The sequence below is a fragment of the Gadus macrocephalus genome, chromosome 7 (genome assembly GCF_031168955.1).
Source record: "Gadus macrocephalus chromosome 7, ASM3116895v1".
Lineage (NCBI taxonomy): Eukaryota > Metazoa > Chordata > Actinopteri > Gadiformes > Gadidae > Gadus > Gadus macrocephalus.
The window spans coordinates 11,765,536-11,787,359 of record NC_082388.1 but is presented as its reverse complement, the minus strand read 5'-3'; the positions used below and the strand labels follow the sequence as shown (position 1 = coordinate 11,787,359).

General features: G+C 42.6%; 1 protein-coding gene across 8 annotated transcripts in view; it reads left to right on the top strand.

The window, feature by feature from the left end:
• Positions 1-21,824, top strand: part of LOC132461566 (disks large homolog 4) — a 77,090-nt gene that overhangs the window by 41,567 nt on the left and 13,699 nt on the right. For 4 of the 8 annotated variants that reach the window (XM_060056758.1, XM_060056757.1, XM_060056756.1 and 1 more), the window contains exons 2-6: positions 3,771-3,932; positions 7,877-7,933; positions 18,649-18,702; positions 19,661-19,711; positions 20,182-20,306. In XM_060056758.1, coding sequence (XP_059912741.1) covers positions 3,771-3,932; positions 7,877-7,933; positions 18,649-18,702; positions 19,661-19,711; positions 20,182-20,306 — 449 coding nt within the window. Of the gene's footprint in view, positions 1-3,770; positions 3,933-4,032; positions 4,053-7,876; positions 7,934-14,592; positions 14,939-15,018; positions 16,563-18,648; positions 18,703-19,660; positions 19,712-20,181; positions 20,307-21,824 lie in introns of those variants that run through there. The other 4 variants (XM_060056761.1, XM_060056760.1, XM_060056755.1 and 1 more) reach the window with 4 other exon arrangements.

Genomic DNA, 21,824 nt, shown 5'->3' with positions numbered 1-21,824 from the left:
TACTACTGGGACTGTATGTCCACTGTGCTACCACAGTACTACTGGGACTGTATGTCCACTGTGCTACCACTGTACTACTGGGACTGTATGTCCACTGTGCTACCACAGTACTACTGGGACTGTATGTCCACTGTGCTACCACAGTACTACCACAGTACTACTGGGACTGTATGTCCACTGTGCTACCACAGTACTACCACAGTACTACTGGGACTGTATGTCCACTGTACTACCACAGTACTACTGGGACTGTATGTCCACTGTGCTACCACAGTACTACCACAGTACTACTGGGACTGTATGTCCACTGTACTACCACTGTACTACTGGGACTGTATGTCCACTGTGCTACCACAGTACTACCACAGTACTACTGGGACTGTATGTCCACTGTGCTACCACAGTACTACCACAGTACTACTGGGACTGTATGTCCACTGTACTACCACAGTACTACTGGGACTGTATGTCCACTGTGCTACCACAGTACTACCACAGTACTACTGGGACTGTATGTCCACTGTACTACCACTGTACTACTGGGACTGTATGTCCACTGTGCTACCACAGTACTACCACAGTACTACTGGGACTGTATGTCCACTGTGCTACCACTGTACTACTGGGACTGTATGTCCACTGTACTACCACTGTACTACTGGGACTGTATGTCCACTGTGCTACCACAGTACTACTGGGACTGTATGTCCACTGTACTACCACTGTACTACTGGGACTGTATGTCCACTGTGCTACCACAGTACTACTGGGACTGTATGTCCACTGTGCTACCACAGTACTACCACAGTACTACTGGGACTGTATGTCCACTGTGCTACCACAGTACTACTGGGACTGTATGTCCACTGTGCTACCACTGTACTACTGGGACTGTATGTCCACTGTGCTACCACAGTACTACCACAGTACTACTGGGACTGTATGTCCACTGTACTACCACTGTACTACTGGGACTGTATGTCCACTGTACTACCACAGTACAACCGCAACCATCTTCCTTGTGCGGTCATTACTACGGATGGACGGATTTTCCACATGGCTTCACCTCAGCGACAGAACCTTGCTAATTGGCACTGAGTCCAATGAACCCAGAATACCCCACTACTCTCCCCTCCTCACCCCCTAAAACCCCCACCTCTCATGTTTGTAGTGGAAAATTCTGGTGTGTGTGTGTGTGTGTGTGTGTGTGTGTGTGTGTGTGTGTGTGTGTGTGTGTGTGTGTGTGTGTGTGTGTGTGTGTGTGTGTGTGTGTGTGTGTGTGTGTGTGTGTGACCATTCTGTGATATCTAGCCGTGATGTGTGACCTACCATGTGTGCCTCACGCAGTGGGCTTTGGCATGGCGCCCAGGTGTGGCCACGTTATTATGGGTGGATCGGGGGGGTTCCCATGACAAAGCGGCCATGTTTCTGTGTGTGTGTGTGTGTAGCGGCATGAGCCGTGGTTAGGTTTGCTTTGTGTTGGCCATGGAATTCATAAAGGCACACAAACTACAACATATATCATCTATATGCCGTGGGACATGTGTGGGCTAGTTGTTAAGTGTGTGTTTGTGTGTGCGTGTGTGTGAAGGCTTATTACTATTGATTGTACACTGTGGTTTATATTTTCAAGGTTTGTTTTCCCACTGGTTCAAACTCATAGACGTTTTGGTTTGTGAAACATGTAATATTGAAACATATATTTGTGTTTGTGTGTGTGTGTGTGTGTGTGTTTGTGTGTTTGTGTTTAAGTGCAAGTAAAATAGCTTTCACTGTTTATTTCAGTGTGTGTGTGTATCACTTCCCTACCTTTCTGATCCCCCTGCTTGCCTATGTATGTTTGTGTGTGTGTGTTACTCTCTTACCTCTCTGAACTCTTGCTTGCCTGTCTGTGTGTCTTTGTCTGTGTGCGTATGTTTGTTTCTCTCCTGCCGTTCTGAAATCCGCTTCCTTGTATTTGTGTGTGTATTTGTGTGTGTGTGTGTGTGTGTGGGTGGGTGTGATTGGGGTCGACCGACCAATATTTTTTTTAATTTGACCAAATTTACAATAACATAAACTCCCCCACAAAACTTCAAAATGCCTTTAAGCATAGGTTTCATTGAAAGAGAATTATCTTAAAACAAAATGTGCACGGAGCTCGGAGCAATATTTCTTCAATTAATAAATGTTAATGCGTAACTAAATAAATAAACAAAATAGTTCCCTGCAGTTTTTATAAAGTAAATAAAATAGAAATAAATATACTGGTAAAATGTAAAACTGTCTCTTTTCTTGAGTGCATCCATCTGCAATGAGGATTTAGAGCGAGAGAGAGTTAAAAGGGTGGTCGCGAGCTGACATATGCTTAATGCACGAAATGCTTCATTTTAAGGCAAAACAGCTCCGGAAAGCCTTGAATTAGTTTCCATTATGTAACAGGAAACCTGTCATTCAAAACTAGGCTACTTCATATAGCTGAATATGTGGGCTACAATATCAACAGAGGTTACTAATCACCTCTGACAACTGAACACCTTATTTGCAGGCCATGTATGGATTCATAGGTCATAGATGCAGTATCATTCTGTCGACAGTCTCTGCCAGCAATATCCTGCACCTCTTTACAAGAAAGAGAGACAGAGATCGCTTTGGGACAAACTTCATTGACGTAACTAACTATTCATTTGAATGCGATAGCTCGATCGCATTCAAATGCTCTACGAGACGCTTTTTTAACCAGCTTCTTTTGACCATGGGCTAACACGTAAAAATACAGACTAATACAGGTCACTAATGTTACGTTCGCAATGTGGTTGATAAAATAAGTGCCAGTTGCACTTGCAGCAACGTTACTCAAAGATATAGCTATTATTAGCTAATACTACATCAATCAATTATTAAGTTGGTTTGGTTAACTGCATATCCCTGCCTCAAAGTGAATTATTTTTGCATTTTCGGAGGTTGAACTGAGGAACTGGGCAGGCCTGTTGTCGTATATATTGATCATAAGATTTGTGTTTTTGAAACATCGAGGATAGAGGATTGTGATGTTTATTGCCATTTTGTCAATACCTGCTGCCTGACCTTTGAAACAAAGCTTGGCACGCTCACCAGAGCTCGAGCCGGCAAATGCCTTCCTATGTGCCTGTCGGTGGTGTAGTGTTATGAATGTGTGTCAGGGTTTATGGATTTGTTGAAAAATATAGGTACTGTGTAGAGCAACCCCTCGAAGAGTTAGTTAAAAAAGATGCAACAAGGCTTCTGGTGCCTCTTTTCTGTTTGATGATTCCGATACAGGAGTATATCATGTTTCATGAAGATACGTCAAAAGTACTTAAACCCGTCACAGATTATCTCAGCGTTTGTGGAAAACCGACAATTGTCGGTTTTCCACAAACGTCTCCAGGTCGGAGATAGTTATGCGGCACAGTAGCATTCAGCGGAGCCAGGTTACTAATCTTGACATGTAACCAATCAGAAATGTTGCTGAGAGTTTGCTCTGGACCACAGAGTTGTGGCTGTGGACAGAGATGGGAGGCTGTGTCATAAATGATGGATTCCGATAATTGTAAGAATGCCGAATATCGAAATCCGATAATTTGCAAGACCTATAATCGGACGACCCCTAATGTGTGTGTGTGTGTGTGTGTGTGTGTGTGTGTGTGTGTGTGTGTGTGTGTGTCTGATGGTGTGTGTGTGTGTGTGTTCCTTAAAGAAGTACTGGTACCAGGTTGAGTGGTGTTCTCCGCCCCCACCTGAAGCCCCTCTGGTATGTGTGTCCCTAACAGAAGTACAGGTACCAGGATGAGGAGACGCCCCCCCTGGAGCACAGTCCATCCCACCTGGCCCCAGGGAAGAGCGCAGAGATGCTGCACATGAGCGACAAGAACCTGGCCGCCATGGAGGCCCTGCACGGATACACACCACACACACACATCTCTCCTGTTAAGGTAGGACACACACACAGACACACACAAACACACACACACACATCTCTCCTGTTAAGGTAGGACACACACACAGACACACAGAAACACACACACACACACACACACATCTCTCCTGTTAAGGTAGGACACACACACAGACACACACAAACACACACAAACATCTCTCCTGTTAGAGTAAGGCCCACACACACACACACAAACAAATAAACATCTCTCCTGTAAGGTAGGACTAACAAACACACACACACACACACACACACACACACACACACACACACACACACACACACACACACACACACACACACACACACACACACACATAAACATCTCTCCTGTTAGAGTAGGATGCGCACAAACACAATAACACCTCTTCTGTTAAGATAGGACCTACACAAACACATAAAGGATATAAACATAAACATAGATGAAATAAAATAAAACTCTTGTCACTCTTGAAGGTAGTATGCTAATGGAACTACACGCACACACACACACACACACACACACACACACACACACACACACACACACACACACACACACACACACACACACACACACACACACACACACACACACACACACAGAAACAAACACACATCTCCAGTGACGGCAGGACTGGACAGACCCACCAGAGACCCGCATACTCATTGGACTAAACTCCTGAGGACTCAGATGGTCAGACTGGACTATCAATAGTCAGTCCTCAAAAGTACTGTCAAGCCAACACATCTCTCTGGTCTACGCAGGACATGTGTGGATAGATTCTTGCATGTAACCCAACGACCTGGCGATGTGCAGATACACAAACACCCGACGCCCTTCTTCAAATGCTGCATGTGTTCCCTCGAGGGATCAGATCAGCCGGTAGCAACATAAACATCTATGCGTCTCAGCTTTCAGACGATCAGGCCAAAGTCGATGGTCCGCCATCGCTACTTCATTTGAATATTTATGGTTGATGAACTAAAACATAATTGCAATCTAATAGGATATTGCTCACTATCAAAACAGTGTTTTGCATATTACATTTTTATATTAAAGGGGACATATTATGAAAACAACACTTTTCCTGGGGGTTGGGGTGATGTTTTGGGTCTCTGATGCTCCCAAACGCATACAAACTTTGAAAAAAGTCTGTACATGATTTTTTGAGTGAGATATGCATTTCTGAAAGTATCCCGCCTACATTTACCAAACGAGCGAGTCAGTTTTGGCGCCCCCTCCTACGTAGGAAGGGGGCACATTTGAATATTTCCTCCCACTTCCCCACTCCCCTCCAATCAGAGCATAGCTACGATTTTGTGGAACAGCGGACGAGCAGCTCCGGCGGGGGGATTACAATCCCTCTTCGGCGGCAGTCCAGAGGAGGAGACATGGAGGAGAAAGGGATTGTACTCCCGGAGCTGAGCTGCCGGACTGCCGCCGAGCTCCCCCCTCCGGACTGCTGCCAAAGCTTCGGCGAGTCTTGCGGCAGTCCGGCAGATCTGGCGGGGAGAGCTCGGCGGCAGTCCGGCAGCTCAGGTCCTGGAGTGCATTCCCTTTCTCCTCCATGTCGCGGTTCATGGACTTCAGAGAGTCAAGGCCCCCACTGTAACGAGTCTTTACTTGTTGTGGAAGTACCAGAGACGGCAGACGCAGTCTTTATGATTCATAATATCATCTGAGGCGCACATAGCTTTTGGCCGTGATATTAGATATAATATTATATAAATGCCCATGTATTATATAATATTATTATTATTATATTATATTATATATATATTGAGCTCCAGGAGTCCGCAAACGGCAACAATCACTTCTCCTCCATGCTGTGGTTCACTCTTACAGCTCATTGGTCAATGGGCAGCAGCTCATTTGTATTAAAGCTACAGACACCAGAAACAGCGCATTCTGAAGGGACTGAAACAGAGGGGAAAAGCTATTTCCAGCAAACACCTTCAAAAACATGTTTTCTAGAACTCATATACTATGTTTACTTGTTGGAAAACACCATAATAGGTCTCCTTTAAGCTGTATTTATATTTCACCATCATACTTCATAGCAGTAAAGAAGAGAGATAGAGAGATACAAAGGGGGAGATATACACTGTAGATAGAGTGAGAATGCAAGAGAGAGAGAGAGAGAGAATGAGCCAGTGCTAAAGGAGGAGATGAGGACACTGGACCAGACAGCGGCTAATGGCTGTACACGTAGGAACAGGTGTCGCCAGTAGTAACCTGATCATGGTCTCTCTTCAACCGGACCCTTAATGGATGTTTACTGTAACTACAGCCTCCAAGATGGCGGTCCTTGCAGAATAATAACTAATACGCAGCAACGCGTGTCTTTGCTTAGCCTCCTCCATTTATATACTTTAATACTCTCCTCTGAACTCTCATTCTTCTTGTTTTTTTTAAGTTTAATTAATTATTAACTATAGATTTTTTTTATTTAGTCATACAAAGAAAGTGTGTAAAAGGAAAATGGTGCTGTGTGATATTTTCGATGCAGACTACAGGCTAAAGCATACATCATTGTTTCAGTGTTTTGCTCTATAGTATCCATCTAGAAAACTATTGAAACAAAACCTATTTCTTAAAATTTGCCATTGTAAGAAAATGTCAGTGGTTCTGAAAGTGCATTCACTTTACCCTGTGTACTTCAATGGAGACACCTTCCTTGTGACACCATTATGAGGTCATTCAAATTGTATCATGATTTCATTCCGAGGTCATTGTTCATGGTGTTATAATGAGGTCAATACTGTTTTATTAGGATTGAATGAATATGATGCTATAATGAAGTCTTTGTGACTTCATGGTCATTACGGTGTCTGTCTGGTCACCACAAGGTTGAGGTGAGGTCATTGACATCGGCCCTGTCTTCACTTGATCTCCTGAGTGCATTCCGGGATTGAGCGTCCGTTATGTGACATCATTGTCTCACGTTTCTCTTCCCTTTGTGCTACACCACTTGCTGCACAGTGACGTCACTGTTATGCGTACCATGTGACCCACGTGACACAGTGTACCACACGATTCAAGTCGTAGTAGATTTCACTGAAATACTATTATAAAATCGAATATGGCTTTATAGGCCAGCCTATGGTGGAAATTTGCTTTTGGCCTTACCTCAGTGACACTAAAACAGACAAAAAGAGTATAAAATAAATATATAAATATAAAGATTAAAGCACATATTTTTGTTTGATTGCAGCAGTTCATGGCAGTTCATCAGGTTTAATTAATAATGATACAACATAGAGTAATTGCATTTGCTACAATGACCTTTTGTAAACATTGCAGTAGTCATCCTAGTAAAGGCTCTGTTGATATAAGCTAAAGTGAAAAGGAGCTCCTTTTACATATTAGTTAAAATAACCTTGTGTATATCTTAAATGGAACCAGCGTGTTTGTGTGCGTATGTGTGTACATAGAGAGGAACCCCTGAAATCGTCCATCAGACCATAACACCCTCCTCACACATGACCAGCACAGCCCCGTGTTGACATCGCGGATCAAATGACCGTAAAGGAAATTCAACCCAATACATGCAGTCCATAGATATGTCAGGTTAAAGATCGATGAGGATCACAACGATGATGTGAGTATTAAAGCTGTCTGTTTATGTTCTCTGAAGATGTCCCCTCCGGCCGGTAACCTACCTTTAAAAGCCGCCTTTGGTTTTCAAAAAACTTTTTATAAAATTTAACAAGAAAACTCTACAGTGGTTGCGGCTTACCGGGTCTCCCAAGCCTGAAATTGAGACGTCCTACAATAACAGGATATCTCACAGAACTGACATCGCTCCAACTCCACCCAACGAACAAGGAATAATTTAAAATGGCGTCTGTCCCTCATCACCACCGAGTGGCCATCTTGATTGCGGTGCCCAATGACCCTTCTTTTCTCCTTCTTCTTCTTCTTCTTCTTCTTCTGCCTCCATGTTGTCTCCCCAGCCTGTGTTGATGTCCTCGGGACACACGCCGATGTACACCTCCGCCGTTTCCACGCTGGTAAGAGATGTGGTGTAGCGCCTCCAGCGCCGCCACTCGCATGGTCGCCGCCGGTCACGCCATTCGGAGTCGTCACCCACCATGAACACCATCACGCATTATCACCCATCATAAAGAGGATGAAACCCACAGGAAGTGACCTGTGGTCCACGCCAAACCCACCGTTTTGAAAAGGAACAAATATTTTAAGCATTGTAAGGCGAGATCGGACGGGGAAGGGAGAGAGAGAAAGCAGAAGGGAGAGACGGTTAGGGAGAGAGAGAAGGAGGTCTCGGGGATAGAGCTTTGGAGTTAGGGTTAGTTAGCTGTGGTTATCTGTTAAACTAGGCAACGCTGATTTAGTTGTTTTTCATGATTGTCTTGAATATTACCAGAAAGTTTCGATTTTAGAATTGAATGTGTCATCCTCCTTTTACTTTGATTCACAGTGTTTCATGTGCTGCTTCGAACCGTTAGCATTCATTAATCTTAACATCTGAACAAACTGCCTTATGATGTGCAATGTGTTGTCCCAGAATTAATCGGTAACATAATGTAGTTGTAGTGTTTGTGTGTGTGTGTGTGTGTGTGTTTGTGTATGTGTGTGTGTCTGTGTGTGCCCGCTTGTGTGTAATTTGTGCTTTTGCTAGTTTGTGACAGAATGTTGAACAGACAGAATAAGATGGTAATTTGCACTGTACATTGTATTTTTCCGTGTTTGTGGTAGCTTAGCCTGAGTTGGCTAGCATAACACTCCTACAGGATAATATGGATAAATGTGTTTGTGCAGTCTGAGCTATATAGCACAGCGCTCCTACCCTGGTGATTGGTAACTCTGCTAGTGTAGCCTGAGCTGACTAGAACAGAGCTCCAACCCAAGATATTGATAACTCTCTGGGGGTGTTGTCCCTAAGTACACTCACTATGGGCAGATAAATCCTCCTGGTGGATCGATACGCATTCCCTCCCTGGTTCCTTCTCACCAGGCCAGCGCGCTTTTATCCAGTTTGACTGGGAAATGGATCATGTTACTGAAAGTGAGAATGTCCTTTTGCTTTTCGTATCGATGTTGATCACTTCCTGTGGGGCGGTATTCTTTTTGTGCTTGTTTTGCTGATAATCTTTTGGAAAGAGGAATGGTGTTTTGTGCGGTGGAGGACGGTGGCCTGTAGGTGTCAGTGTTGAACTGTTGAGAATGACATCCATAACCTTCAAATGCTCTTATTATGCTCTTAAAGTCTGTTAATGCAGTGATCCAAGACTGCAAAGTAGATGCCACATCCTCAAATAATTCTGGCCCAAAATGTATCTTAATTATATACAACAGAAGCCTCTAACGGGTGACAATCCACAATATTATTTTTAAATACATCAATATATTTAATGTGTTATGATAAGACATGTATTTCCATGTGCCTCAAATACAAAAGATGTAATGCATGAATATGCTTTGCTGTACGTATCGTGACAAGTGGTCTAGGAAGATACTAGGTAAATCATATAAAACAGCATGCATTATACATTTAACCTAATACAATCCTATACTTCATATAGAACATATCTTAGTGGTCCCTGTTTTCAACAATAAGAAGGGAACATCAGAACCAGGAAGGAACGGTCTGAGCAGAAGTACGAAGCCAAAATTCTTAATCTAACCCCAAAGAAGACACCCAATACGTAATATATTATGCATTTTATCTGGCTTCTACTCTTTTTATCTCTAAATCTATGGCTGTCTTTTCCTCGCAATTTGGGAAGGGGTAACCGATTAGGTTTTTTGTTTGGTTTTGGAGGGCTACATAAATTATTCAGTGCACAGATTTGGGGATAAACACTATTATTAAACAGATGTGACTTTCAACTAGGCCACAAACTGTTTGATCAAAAAGTGAATTCCTAAACTCCATCAGAAATGTGGTAAATGTTTTACACCGTGCCGAGGACTCTGAGAGGTTTCAGAGATGGAAATGGGGGAGCGTTTTTTAAAGGATCTGCACTCTAATCTCTCAATGTGCTGATTTGAAATTCATGTGTAATATGGTTAACTGATGTTAGTTCAACTATACTTTACTCCCTGGTTCACCGCCAGGTGTGATGTTGAATAGCCATCTCAAATGTACCCTGTGGTGTCATCACAGATGGGAGCTTCACCCAGACGCGTGATACACGGTGTATAATAAGGTCTTGGCGTGAGATGTGGAAGCGGTCCAACACGCTATAGGTGGTTACACCCTGCTCGCTTTGTTACACAAACAAGGTCCACTCTGCCCTCTGCTCATCCTCACCTCCCTGCTAAAAATAACCATGGCGGACAAACTGACTCTCCTCCTCCCACCACTCCTCATTGCCCTCCTCCTCCGCCTTCCTTTCATCCTCCGCCTTTCACTCCTTCCTCCTTCCTCTTCTACTCCTTCCTCCCTTACTTTGTCCTCCTGTCTTCCTTCTCCTCTCTCCTCCTTTCCCCACCACCTTCCTCCTCCTCCTCCCCCTCCTCCACTTCCTCCCCCTACCTCCTCCTTGTTCCTCCTTGTCCTCCCTTTCATCCTCCCCCCCCCGCCCCCTCCTCTCTCCCTCTCTAAACATCTCTCTCATGCTCCACCTTCTCCACGCTGAAAGGAATGGGTTACCAATTCCACAGCTTTTTTGTGTTAATAGATAGAGATTCTATAACAGCTTTTTGTACTGCTTTCCCCCCATTTCTATGGAGTCAGTTTCCTGCCATAATTCAAACCTGAAAAAAAAAGTTTCAAAGGCTTGTAAGTCTGGGTTTGAAACTCAACACCTTGTAATAAAGGTTTTGCAACACTGAAAAAAGCGATTATAACCTGAAAAAAAATAAAAATAAAATTCAAACATCTGTAAACATGATTTTGTGTTCTATTTTATCTTCATCATTTTCACCAACACATTTTCAAAGTTCAAACAATTTCACCAGCGCATTTGCAGAGTTTCAAATCTGGCACTGTTCTAACAGTGTATTTCATTGTTGCCCGGTTTTGAAACCTTGTAAATGGGATTCTGCAAACAGGTGTTCATACATTGAGAAATACGTTTTGAAAGGTTGAATATTTAGTTTTAAAAACTTGTAAAGGTGTACGTTAACGACATTACAACGTATTTTTTCAGAACTGACTTTTCAGCACCGACTTTTCAGAGATTTGACCACACAGGCGCAAGCTTTGAGTCACGTGAATATTGGCAGTGTTCTGACGCCACTCGTTTTGAAACTCCTGACAGTCGAATCTGAAAACGTTCCTGGGGGCCGGACCATTTAGCTCTAAACCTATTGGTTGCTCTCGGCTGACGTACATTCCAATCACATGTGCCGTTCACCGGGCTGTGCGTGATTGACAGTGCTCTGCCGATGACACAAATAACAAGCGACTTTCGCGGTTGATTTTGATTTCCATTTTCTGGAACCATGGCTGTTTCCCAAAGTGAAGGCTGCAGCCTTGCTAGGACGCGTCCTTGCTAGTCGCGTCCTATGGAGATGAGACTCTGGTTCCAGAAAATGGAAATCAAAATCAACCGCGAAATCAACCCGTTGTTATTCGTGTCATCGGCAGAGCACTGTCAATCACGAACAGCCCGGTGAACGGCACATGTGATTGGAATGTACGTCAGCCGAGAGCAACCAATAGGTTTAGAGCTAAATGGTCCGGCCCCCAGGAACGTTTTCAGATTCGACTGTCAGGAGTTTCAAAACGAGTGGCGTCAGAACACTGCCAATATTCACGTGACTCAAAGCTTGCGCCTGTGTGGTCAAATCTCTGAAAAGTCGGTGCTGAAAAGTCAGTTCTGAAAAAATACGTTGTAATGTCGTTAACGTACACCTTTACAAGTTTTTAAAACTAAATATTCAACCTTTCAAAACGTATTTCTCAATGTATGAACACCTGTTTGCAGAATCCCATTTACAAGGTTTCAAAACCTGGCAACAATGAAATACACCGTTAGAACAGTGCCAGATTTGAAACTCTGCAAATGCGCTGGTGAAATTGTTTGAACTTTGAAAATGTGTTGGTGAAAATGATGAAGATAAAATAGAACACAAAATCATGTTTACAGATGTTTGAATTTTATTTTTATTTTTTTTCAGGTTATAATCTCTTTTTTCAGTGTTGCAAAACCTTTTTTACAAGGTGTTGAGTTTTCAAACCCAGACTTACAAGCCTTTGAAACTTTTTTTTTCAGGTTTGAATTATGGCAGGAAACTGACTCCATACATTTCTCGACTGCAGGGACTCCCTCAACTACTCCCTCGTCTCTAGTCCCAATCTTTATTCACAGCGTCCTCCTCCTCCTCCTTTCTTCTTCTTTCTTTAATAAATGTATAAACCCGTCCCCGCAGCTCCTCTGTAATTACTGCTACAGCTGCAGAGCAGGTCCGCTGAGAGAGAGAGAGAGAGAGAGAGAGAGAGAGAGAGAGAGAGAGAGAGAGAGAGAGAGAGAGAGAGAGAGAGAGAGAGAGAGAGAGAGAGAGAGAGAGAGAGAGAGAGAGAGAGAGAGAGAGAGAGAGAGAGAGAGAGAGAGAGAGAAGGCAGTAGGCAGTAGGCAGTAGGCAAAGTAAAGAAAGAAATGCATCGGCCCCTCATCCATCGAAGAGAGAGGGTACTGCAATTGGTGAGAGAATGTATTGGACAGGTAGAGCAAGAGAAACGTTGTTTAGATATGGAAAAAAGTTAGTTGACAGCTCCACCTTCACGGGTGCTTTTCATAGCTCTGCTCACGATGTGTTGGTGAGTGGCTGCGAACCACATGTCTTCTGTGTATAATGGGATGCAAGGCTGTGAAGGGCAGTGCATGTTCCATCTAAAAAGTTGTGTGCAAGAGTATTGGATTTCTCAGAGTTAACTGTTTGCTCTCCTTAGCAATTTCAGGCGCCATTACAGCAAAACTGTGGAATATTGCTTTGGTGCAAGAGGTTATTAACGCCCGGTCATGTATCACATCGTGCAATTAGTTTCATAAATCTATCCTAGACCCACCCCCAACCCAAACCAGGTCATTATCTCTGGATTATGGGTCTGTGTCCATGGTGCTGATGCGCTGCATGCTCTACAAACAGGAGGGATGAGCACAGCGCTTGGGCTACTTGGTCATTTTGCGATATAGTGCACTTTTCTAGGGACAATGAATCGGGTAATATTAGTTTTTCCTCCGCTTGTGTTTAGGAAACAGTGAGCACATTCATTGACATGATTACTTTGTCACCGTGGAAATAAGCATCCTAATGGATGCTTATTTCCACGGTGACTTCCATCCATCCAAACCTTTCGGCTCAGAGTCAAACACCCTCTCCTCCACCGCACTGTCCTGCCTTGCGTTTAGTACTGCGATTTGTCTGCACTGTGCGGGTCATCGTGACTCCTGGTCCATTTCAGGATCCATCCCTTTGTGACGTCACAATGTGGGGGGCGTCCGTCCGACTGTAATCACTTGATGGCTGGACTCAGTGACTAATCAAAGACTGGGATTGATCTGTCCATCATGTACCTCAGTGGGCATGCCCACTTGTGAGGTCACAAGTCGGATATCTCTTGAGTATGATATCGATATCGGGAGTACAGCTCCTCACATCACTGGCCACACCTTTCCTGAGGCTGTGATCACCTCAATTATATATTTATATAGGTCAATATTTTGAATTAGATTATACTATTATGCTATACTATTAGACTATTAATTAATTCATTCGATTATATTATCATACTGTACTAGTAGTACTATTTATTTCTTCACATTTCCAGTGTTAATTATTAATTCAACATTGTGGAAATTTACTTATAGAGCAGGGCTCCTCTGTGCTGTGGTTTTGTCTGCATGTGTTTGCTTCTGTGCTCATTCTATATGATACAATGTATGTGTACGTGTGAGTGTGTGTGTGTGTGTTTGTGCGTGTGTGTGTGTTGTTTTAATTGAACAGCACCAGAACAAGTTCCTATCAATTTCTGTCGATATGGCAATAAAAGTACTGAACTTGAACTGCTGAAATTGCAAGAAATATCGAGCTTCCTTCTCCATATTTTAGCCCTTGCTTTCTTGGCTATCCAACACGTTAACCAACACAAAGAGGAATGAAGAAAAAGTAAAAAATAGGAAAATAAAACAAACATTACAAAATTGTCATTGTTTAAACATAATGGCAGAGACTGTACACACTGCTGTCGCTCTTCCATCGTCATAGTAACGGTGATTTTGGCTATGCCTGATTCTGAATGAGTGCGAATGCACGTCTGTGTGTGTATTTGTATGCAAATATTTGTGTATTGTGTGAGTCTATGCAAGTGCGGGTGTGTTTGGGAGTCTATATACATGTGTGTGTGTGTGTGTGTGTGTGTGTGTGTGTGTGTGTGTGCGTGTGTGTGTGTGTGTGTGTGAGCTACTGTCCTAGGCCGGCTGAAGTGTAGGAGTCCTCGTGCTGCCACATCAGGCTCTCCAGCGTGACACACACACGCTGAGACAGCCGAGTAATTGCCGTCCAACTTTCCTCCTCCTGCTCTCTCCCTCGAGAACTGGAGACGGGGGGCGAGAGAGTGGATGTGTAGTGCACTCTGGTGGAAGACAGGGAGGGAGGGAGAGAGTCATGCTGAGGGAACCAAAGAGATTGAGGGAGAGAGAGAGGGAGACAGAACATAGAGATGTGGAGAGAGGGAGAGAGAGAGAGAGAGAAATATAGAGAGACACAGAGGAATATATACATATATATATGTATAGAAATAAAGACAGAGAGAATAAGATGACAATATTTATAAATTGAAAGATATAAATTAAGATAAGGAGAGGCAGGGTATAGACAGTAAGCTATTTATATAGATACACAGAGAGAGCGAGAAGTTGAGGTACAAAGAGAGCCAGAGAAAGTAATAGACAGAACTAGAATTACAGAGCAAGAGAGAGAGAGAACTGGAGGTAAAGTGAGGTAGGGAGAGAACTGGATGGAGAGGAAGGTAGAGATAGAGGGAGAGAGAGAGGGAGAGAGATAACTAGACTAATAGAGAGAGAGAGAACTGGAGGTAAAGTGAGGTAAGGAGAGAACTGGATGGAGAGGAAGGTAGAGATAGAGGGAGAGAGAGAGGGAGAGAGATAACTAGACTAATAGAGAGAGAGAGAACTGGAGGTCGAGTGAGAGAGAGAGATGTAGAGAGGTTGGAGAGGAAGAGGAGTGCGAGGAAGAGCAGTAGAGATAGCGGGAATGTTACGCAGCCATCCAGGGTAGAACACGCAGGACCTCTGTGCGTTTCACTATTGCGTCGTCTGCTCTTTGGTCGTTTGTGGGGAATTTTTTTGTTTCTTTCGTGAGATGGATCTCTGATGAAGAGGAGGAGGAGGCAGTGGTTTATTTTGGGCGCGTTGTTTTGGAACGAGGTCGTTCCTCCGAGGGATTCTCCAGCCCAGCCGGGGAACACTGGGATCCCCTCAAAACTGCAACCAGGATAGTACTTTAAACTGCGCAAGTATACTGGAGTACCATCCACTAGCAGTATATCTGATGCTCAGATCATAGTACAATACTTTACACTGCGAGGAGTACACTGGAGTACCTTCCACTAGTGTATTACTGCTCAGATCATTGTATAATACGTTATACAGTGAGGAGTATACTTGAGTTACTTCCACTAGCAGGATATTGTAATACTGTTCAGATCATAGTACAACACTTTACACTGCGAGGAGTATATTTTTGAATATCTTCCACAAGTGTATTACTGCTCAGATCATAGTACAATACTTTACACTGCGAGGAGTATATTTTTGAATATCTTCCACGAGTGTATTACTGCTCAGATCATAGTACAATACTTTACACTGCGAGGAGTATATTGGAATATCTTCCACGAGTGTATTACTGCTCAGATCATAGTACAATACTTTACACTGCGAGGAGTATATTGGAATATCTTCCACGAGTGTATTACTGCTCAGATCATAGTACAATACTTTACACTGCGAGGAGTATATTGGAATATCTTCCACGAGTGTATTACTGCTCAGATCATAGTTCAACACTTTACACTTTGAGGAGTATGCTGGAGTAGCTTTCACTAGCAGTATAGTGTATTACTGCTAAGATCATAGTTCGATACTTTAAACTGCGAGTATAATGAAATACTTTTCACTAGCAGTATAGTGTTATACCGGGTGACAGGAATACTTTCTGATATTATATTTGTCCCACTAGTATACTGCAATGCTGTCTTATTACAATCGAACACATTCTATTATGAAGATTACATGCTGTATTGCGTCAAATGTTTGAGTTGACCTTATCTAAAACGAAGCTTACAGATTGAGTAAAAGATAACGATCCAGAAGTTATTATATTTTGACTCTAGTGCTCTGTTATATGGAGCCGGTTTTTTGGATGCATATAACCTGTTTTAGTACGCCATGATGTCGTGACTCCTAGCTAAATTCGCTACGGAACATCAGTACTTGGACGTTTTTCGAGTGAAGAAGCTACTAGAACAGCTAGCATACCAACTGCTGTGTGGTTGGGATGTAAACGACGGCCGTTGCCAAATCCTGCGCCGGAGATATCAACCAATTTTGAACAGTCATGTTGATGTCCGTCTGGTATGCCAAAAAGATGGGCTCTCGTTTTATCCACAACGTGCGCAAAGCCCGGAGTCAGCATACACGCCTGATGGTAGGAGCCCTGTGGAATATGGTGGTATTGTTCTAATACCACTAATATAATACTAGCGCGTGTTTCAACTATTATTGCTGTGTTCATGATTTTAAATTAAATACCGAAAAAATATAAAATGCTATAGGAGGGGCGTTGACATTTCTGCTTTGAAACCTTCATGTGAACTCATGCATCTGCGTTTTTGTTGGCTGAATATCCCTACCCACATACCAGATATATGTTCGAGCACAAATTACGCAAAACCAATTCGGCTCAACTAATAACAAACAGGGAGACTGAATGCACATATGATCAGACTTGTGTAAAGATTCATATGTGCTATTCATATTCAAGACCAAACCCAATGAAACCAGAAGACGCCGAAACTTCAGACCACGAGACATCAACATCCATGAGCAAACACATTTAATTAGGGCTGCACTACCCTAAGGTCAAGACCGTCTGGAGAATGTTGTTTTGGCTCATTTATCTTTATTTATTTATTTATTCATTTATTTATTTATTCATTTATTTATTTATTTATTTACAGTGGCCCTCTTTCTTTCTTTCTTACTCACTTCTTTATTTCTTTCATGCGTCCCTTCTTTTTGCCTGTCTTTCTATTTGTCTGCCTGTCTGTCAGTCTGTCCGTCGGCCTGTCTATGACTTACTCTGTCACTTCAATGACCTCTCTTCCTTTCATCCCCTGCTTTGTCTCCCTCTTCTTCCTTCCCTCTTTCTTTGTCGTTTCGACTTCATCTCTGTCCGTCGATCCATATCTCACTGTCTCTTTAAAAGTCTCTCTCCCCTTTAAACCCCTTCTTCTCCTTTCCCTCTCTCTCTCCCCCTCCCATATATATATTTATACATACCAGTGTGTCATACTCTGTATCCATGGTTTATAATATATAATATTTGTATAGTATATCCCCTATATGTCTACAGAGGAAGTACACATGAAGGGAACATAACATGTGTGCAATGTTTGACTGTGTTCCTTTCCTAAACCTCACACAAACACTTTGTGACTCTGGTATTCAAGCATTATGGTTACTGAGAAATGGCAGTTTGGTAAACATGGAGACTTCCAAGCCATTTGTACGCCGGACCAAAAAGAAAGAGAATAACAGACAGATAGAGATGGGAAAAGAGAGAGAAACCGAGAGCTAGCTAGAGAGATGAAGAGAGACATATGTATCTATATATATATAGAAAGAAAGAGACGGAGAAGGAGAGAAAGAGAGCTAGTAGAGTACATATGGCTGGAAAGACAGGTCGGGAAAGACAGATGGATATATATAAATATAAAGAGAGGGAGAGATGGAAACAGAGAGAGAGAGCAATAGAGAGAGATTGAGGTTGTTTGAACACAGATTGAGGGTTACAATTTCTGTCTGCTTGACCCCTTCTATCGGTCTGCAGATCAGGTACACTTTGACGTTATACTCAATCCTAGCACCTGCCATTGGACACAAGAATATGGAGCTGGTTCTGGGATGCTATGCATTAGAACAAACCAATTCGTCCTCCTTTGTTAATGTGTGTATGTCTAAGAGAGAGAGTATGAGTGAGGAGTGAGGAGAGCATGGAAGAGAGACTGCATGTAAAAAAACACCACTGTCAATGCGTCTGTAATTCCATTGACCCGCCATTCGCTGCATCACCTTCTTCCTCGTTAGCAAGAATCTTGAGTTGTCACTGTCTATATCTCTCAGATTTCACAATGTACCACTTCAGCACTGACCCCATGAGCCACATATTCATGTGGACACTAGTAATCTCAATTTTATTCATCTGTATTGGGTCATTACAGGAAAATCACAATGGCTGGTTCCCGGGACATTATTTGAATAAAGGTGTTTCAAAGTTGATGACCTTTTCATTGATTGCTTTGTGTCCTCTTGTGAACATTGTGTGTTTCCCCAATCTACCGGTGCCGGCTAACTATCTCAGCTCTCTGCTAACTTACTGACGGAGAGACTGAGATAACAGGCATTCATGTCTCAATGTCATTCAGCAGATGTCATTGTTGCATTGTTGAACTGTTAGCTAGCTGCTCAAATTGCCTAACAAGATTTCTTACAGTTTTTCTTTCTTCCCACAGGGAAATTCTCCCCCAATGGTTGTGAACACGGACACACTCGACGGCTCGCCATACGTAAGACTTCTTTTGAATCCTCCTCATTGAAAATACCTTGAGAAAAGACCTATAGATGATGATACAGTTATGTAATGTTTATGGGATGGAGTTTGGGGTCATTTTGTCACTTCCATGCCAGGAACAGTCAGATCATCATACTACCTAGGTAGTGAATTAAAATGTGTTATACATACAGCATGCTCTGACTAGATCACAATTTTTTCTTTTTTATAAAATTCCATCTTAAATTTGAACAAACCTCTAAACAGGGTTCCTAACTTCCCTCTGATTGACTCTGACACCAAAATGCTGGTAACTGTTTTCTAGGTCAGAGACCATAACAAGTTTCATAATTCTATCCCTCTTCTGGGATTGGCTTAATTTTCCGCCACGTACCTTGTGTGTCGCTTACTTGTTTAGCCAGAAGGCGAACTGGGCTGTAGAAGTGGTGTTCATTATCAGTTACAAGCCAAGTACAGGACTAGCTCTGAATACATATTTCCTCCATGGCGTATGAGTAACAGACAGTGTTGTTATTTTCTGTGTCGAAACTCCCTCGGCAAAAACATGCTGTTTGATTAGCAACACACACAGGTAAGAAATGGCAAAAGCAGAGTTCAATATATATTTTACACACAGAAAGAAACGGCTGAAAAATACACTTTTTACAGTGAACGGCTGAAGGTTATGACTTCAGCTGAAGGTTATGACTTGACACAGCTGAAGGTTATGACTGAAGGTTATGACTTGACATAATAAAATGTCAAAATGACCAATGTTCAACAGTAACTAATTTGCAATTATTGTTTTCAGCTTAATCAATTGACCAGTATGTGTATATTCATTTATTCTTTTATTCCTAGTCTGTCTTACATAGTTTTGATAGGGCAATATGTAAATCATCTTAGAGTACCATATTAAGCGCTATATAAATTGTATTTATTATTATTATTATTATTATTCATCCTCTGCACAGGTAAATGGAACCGAAGGAGAAATCGAATATGAGGAGATCACATTGGAGCGAGTGAGTTCTTCACCGTGAGCTTTGACACCTGAACCTTAGCCTCTCTCTCTCTCTATTTATTTGCACATGCTCATCTTTTTCCGCCACACAATTCTGATGCCATTGATTGTGGAGTTACATTTCCTATACGCATATAGCCTAGCATAAAACACTGACGCTGCTTAAGATAGTTCAGGGGGCTAATGTTATCATGAATGATGGCTAAGGGAAGGGTATTAGTGGCTAGGGTGTTCTGTGTCAGATCACTAGTGGCCACAATCTGCCTACTGGTAGGCTGTGGATATCAGAGATCAAACCCATGATCAACATGCCCTAACCTGCTCCTTAATAACATATTCATTGTTCATTTCATTGGATAAAATCCCCCTGAACAGCTAAATAGTAATTAGTCTGTTTTTGGTGACTTACTTTGACCTACTTCACTGCTACCCGCCAAGCTCACTGTTGGTGTTGCGTGCGTCTCACCCCAGGGGAACTCAGGTCTGGGCTTCAGCATCGCCGGGGGAACTGACAACCCCCACGTGGGCGACGACCCCAGCATCTTCATCACCAAAATCATCCCTGGGGGCGCGGCGGCCCAGGACGGCCGTTTGAGGTAAGACCCACAATGCATTGCTCTCAGGCTGAGATCCCTAAACCCTGAGCTTAACCAGAACCCAACCCTAACCTCTGCATCTGTCTAGGCTCTAGACTATGCGTGTGTCTTGAGGTAATTAGTGGAACTTAAGAAGCACTTTTTCATTTTACACTTTTAGATTCTATATTAATAAATTCTCTATTCTAATTCTTACATTCCATACTTTCATATTCTATATTCTGCATTTTGAATTCTTCATTATCTAGCACAGGGCAGAACGGTATAACCTTGTAATAATTAGCTTTTCCAGTGAGATAGTATGCTTGCACATGTCACATGTGTAGAGAACACATCACATGAATAGTGATCTTCATAACCTGTGATGCTCCTGACGTCAAAAAACAGGTTTTGTGGTCAGGGTGTTTGTCTACAAGCTGAAATGTTCTCGGTTTAAACCCAATTCTGCACAGTCTACCCGTATCCACCTTTTATGCATAACTCCTAACCACAAACTGCACCTTAAACACATACATGTACAAGTTAACTCTGAATACAACTATCTGGTAGATAAAACAATTGCAAAATATGAAATAGATAAAGTACGTATGATCCCACGGCCATGTTCATAATCCATATTATATGCTTTGCATCAACAAAATCCATGAATTATTTGGCTGGTGTCAGCAGCGGTTCTGCTTCCATGTGCAGTTCCCTAGGTTTTCTACACATGGGACTGTCACTTCTTTCCTCTGAATGCCATCGCAAAAAAGCCTGACTTCCTCCTCCTGAATGTAGAACACACTATAAACATGCCCTGGGAAACATCAGGGATGGTATGGCTGTATGTTTGAAGATGTGGTGAGGTAGCCACTGTGTTTATAAATAGTTCTGACATGTGTTGTATCTTTCATACTCCGATGCTCAGAGAAAATGGGGTAGTGAGCCACGAAAGGTTTAAAAATGTAAACTTTAAAGACGCAAACTTTGATGCAATGTTGATGTGAGAATCTGGGGAATCTGAAAACATACAAAGAGTATGTTTTTTTCGGGCAATGTAGGAAAACGTTACCAATGCTGAGAGCTGGTCTAAAAATGTCCACGTCGCTTCACATCGTGTAGAGGAAACCTTTGAGAATTACCTTGCCGCGTCATTTCACAGTCTTTGTTGTAGCTGCATTTTCATTTTCTTTGCTGTAGTTTCCATCATATTCCGCCTAGATCTGCATAGCTTATGACTTTGTGGTGACTCACGATTCTCTGGGTGGGGCGTTGCAGGCAGCACAGAAGGGGACAGGTTAACCTGCACTTGACCCACGTGTGTGCACAGTTTGATCGACGTCAAACAGCCCTGTGATGACAGCCTTGTGTGCTTTCTTTACAGCCATTGTGTAAAAGCCTGATATTAGAAAAGTGTGCTTCCTGCAGTGGATTGACTTTGAATACTAATGCCAATCAATATGTGTGACTAAAGGATTGATTATGCTGTGTGCACTACTGGCCAATGATGGAGTGTGATTCTGGGTTCCCTCTTAGAGA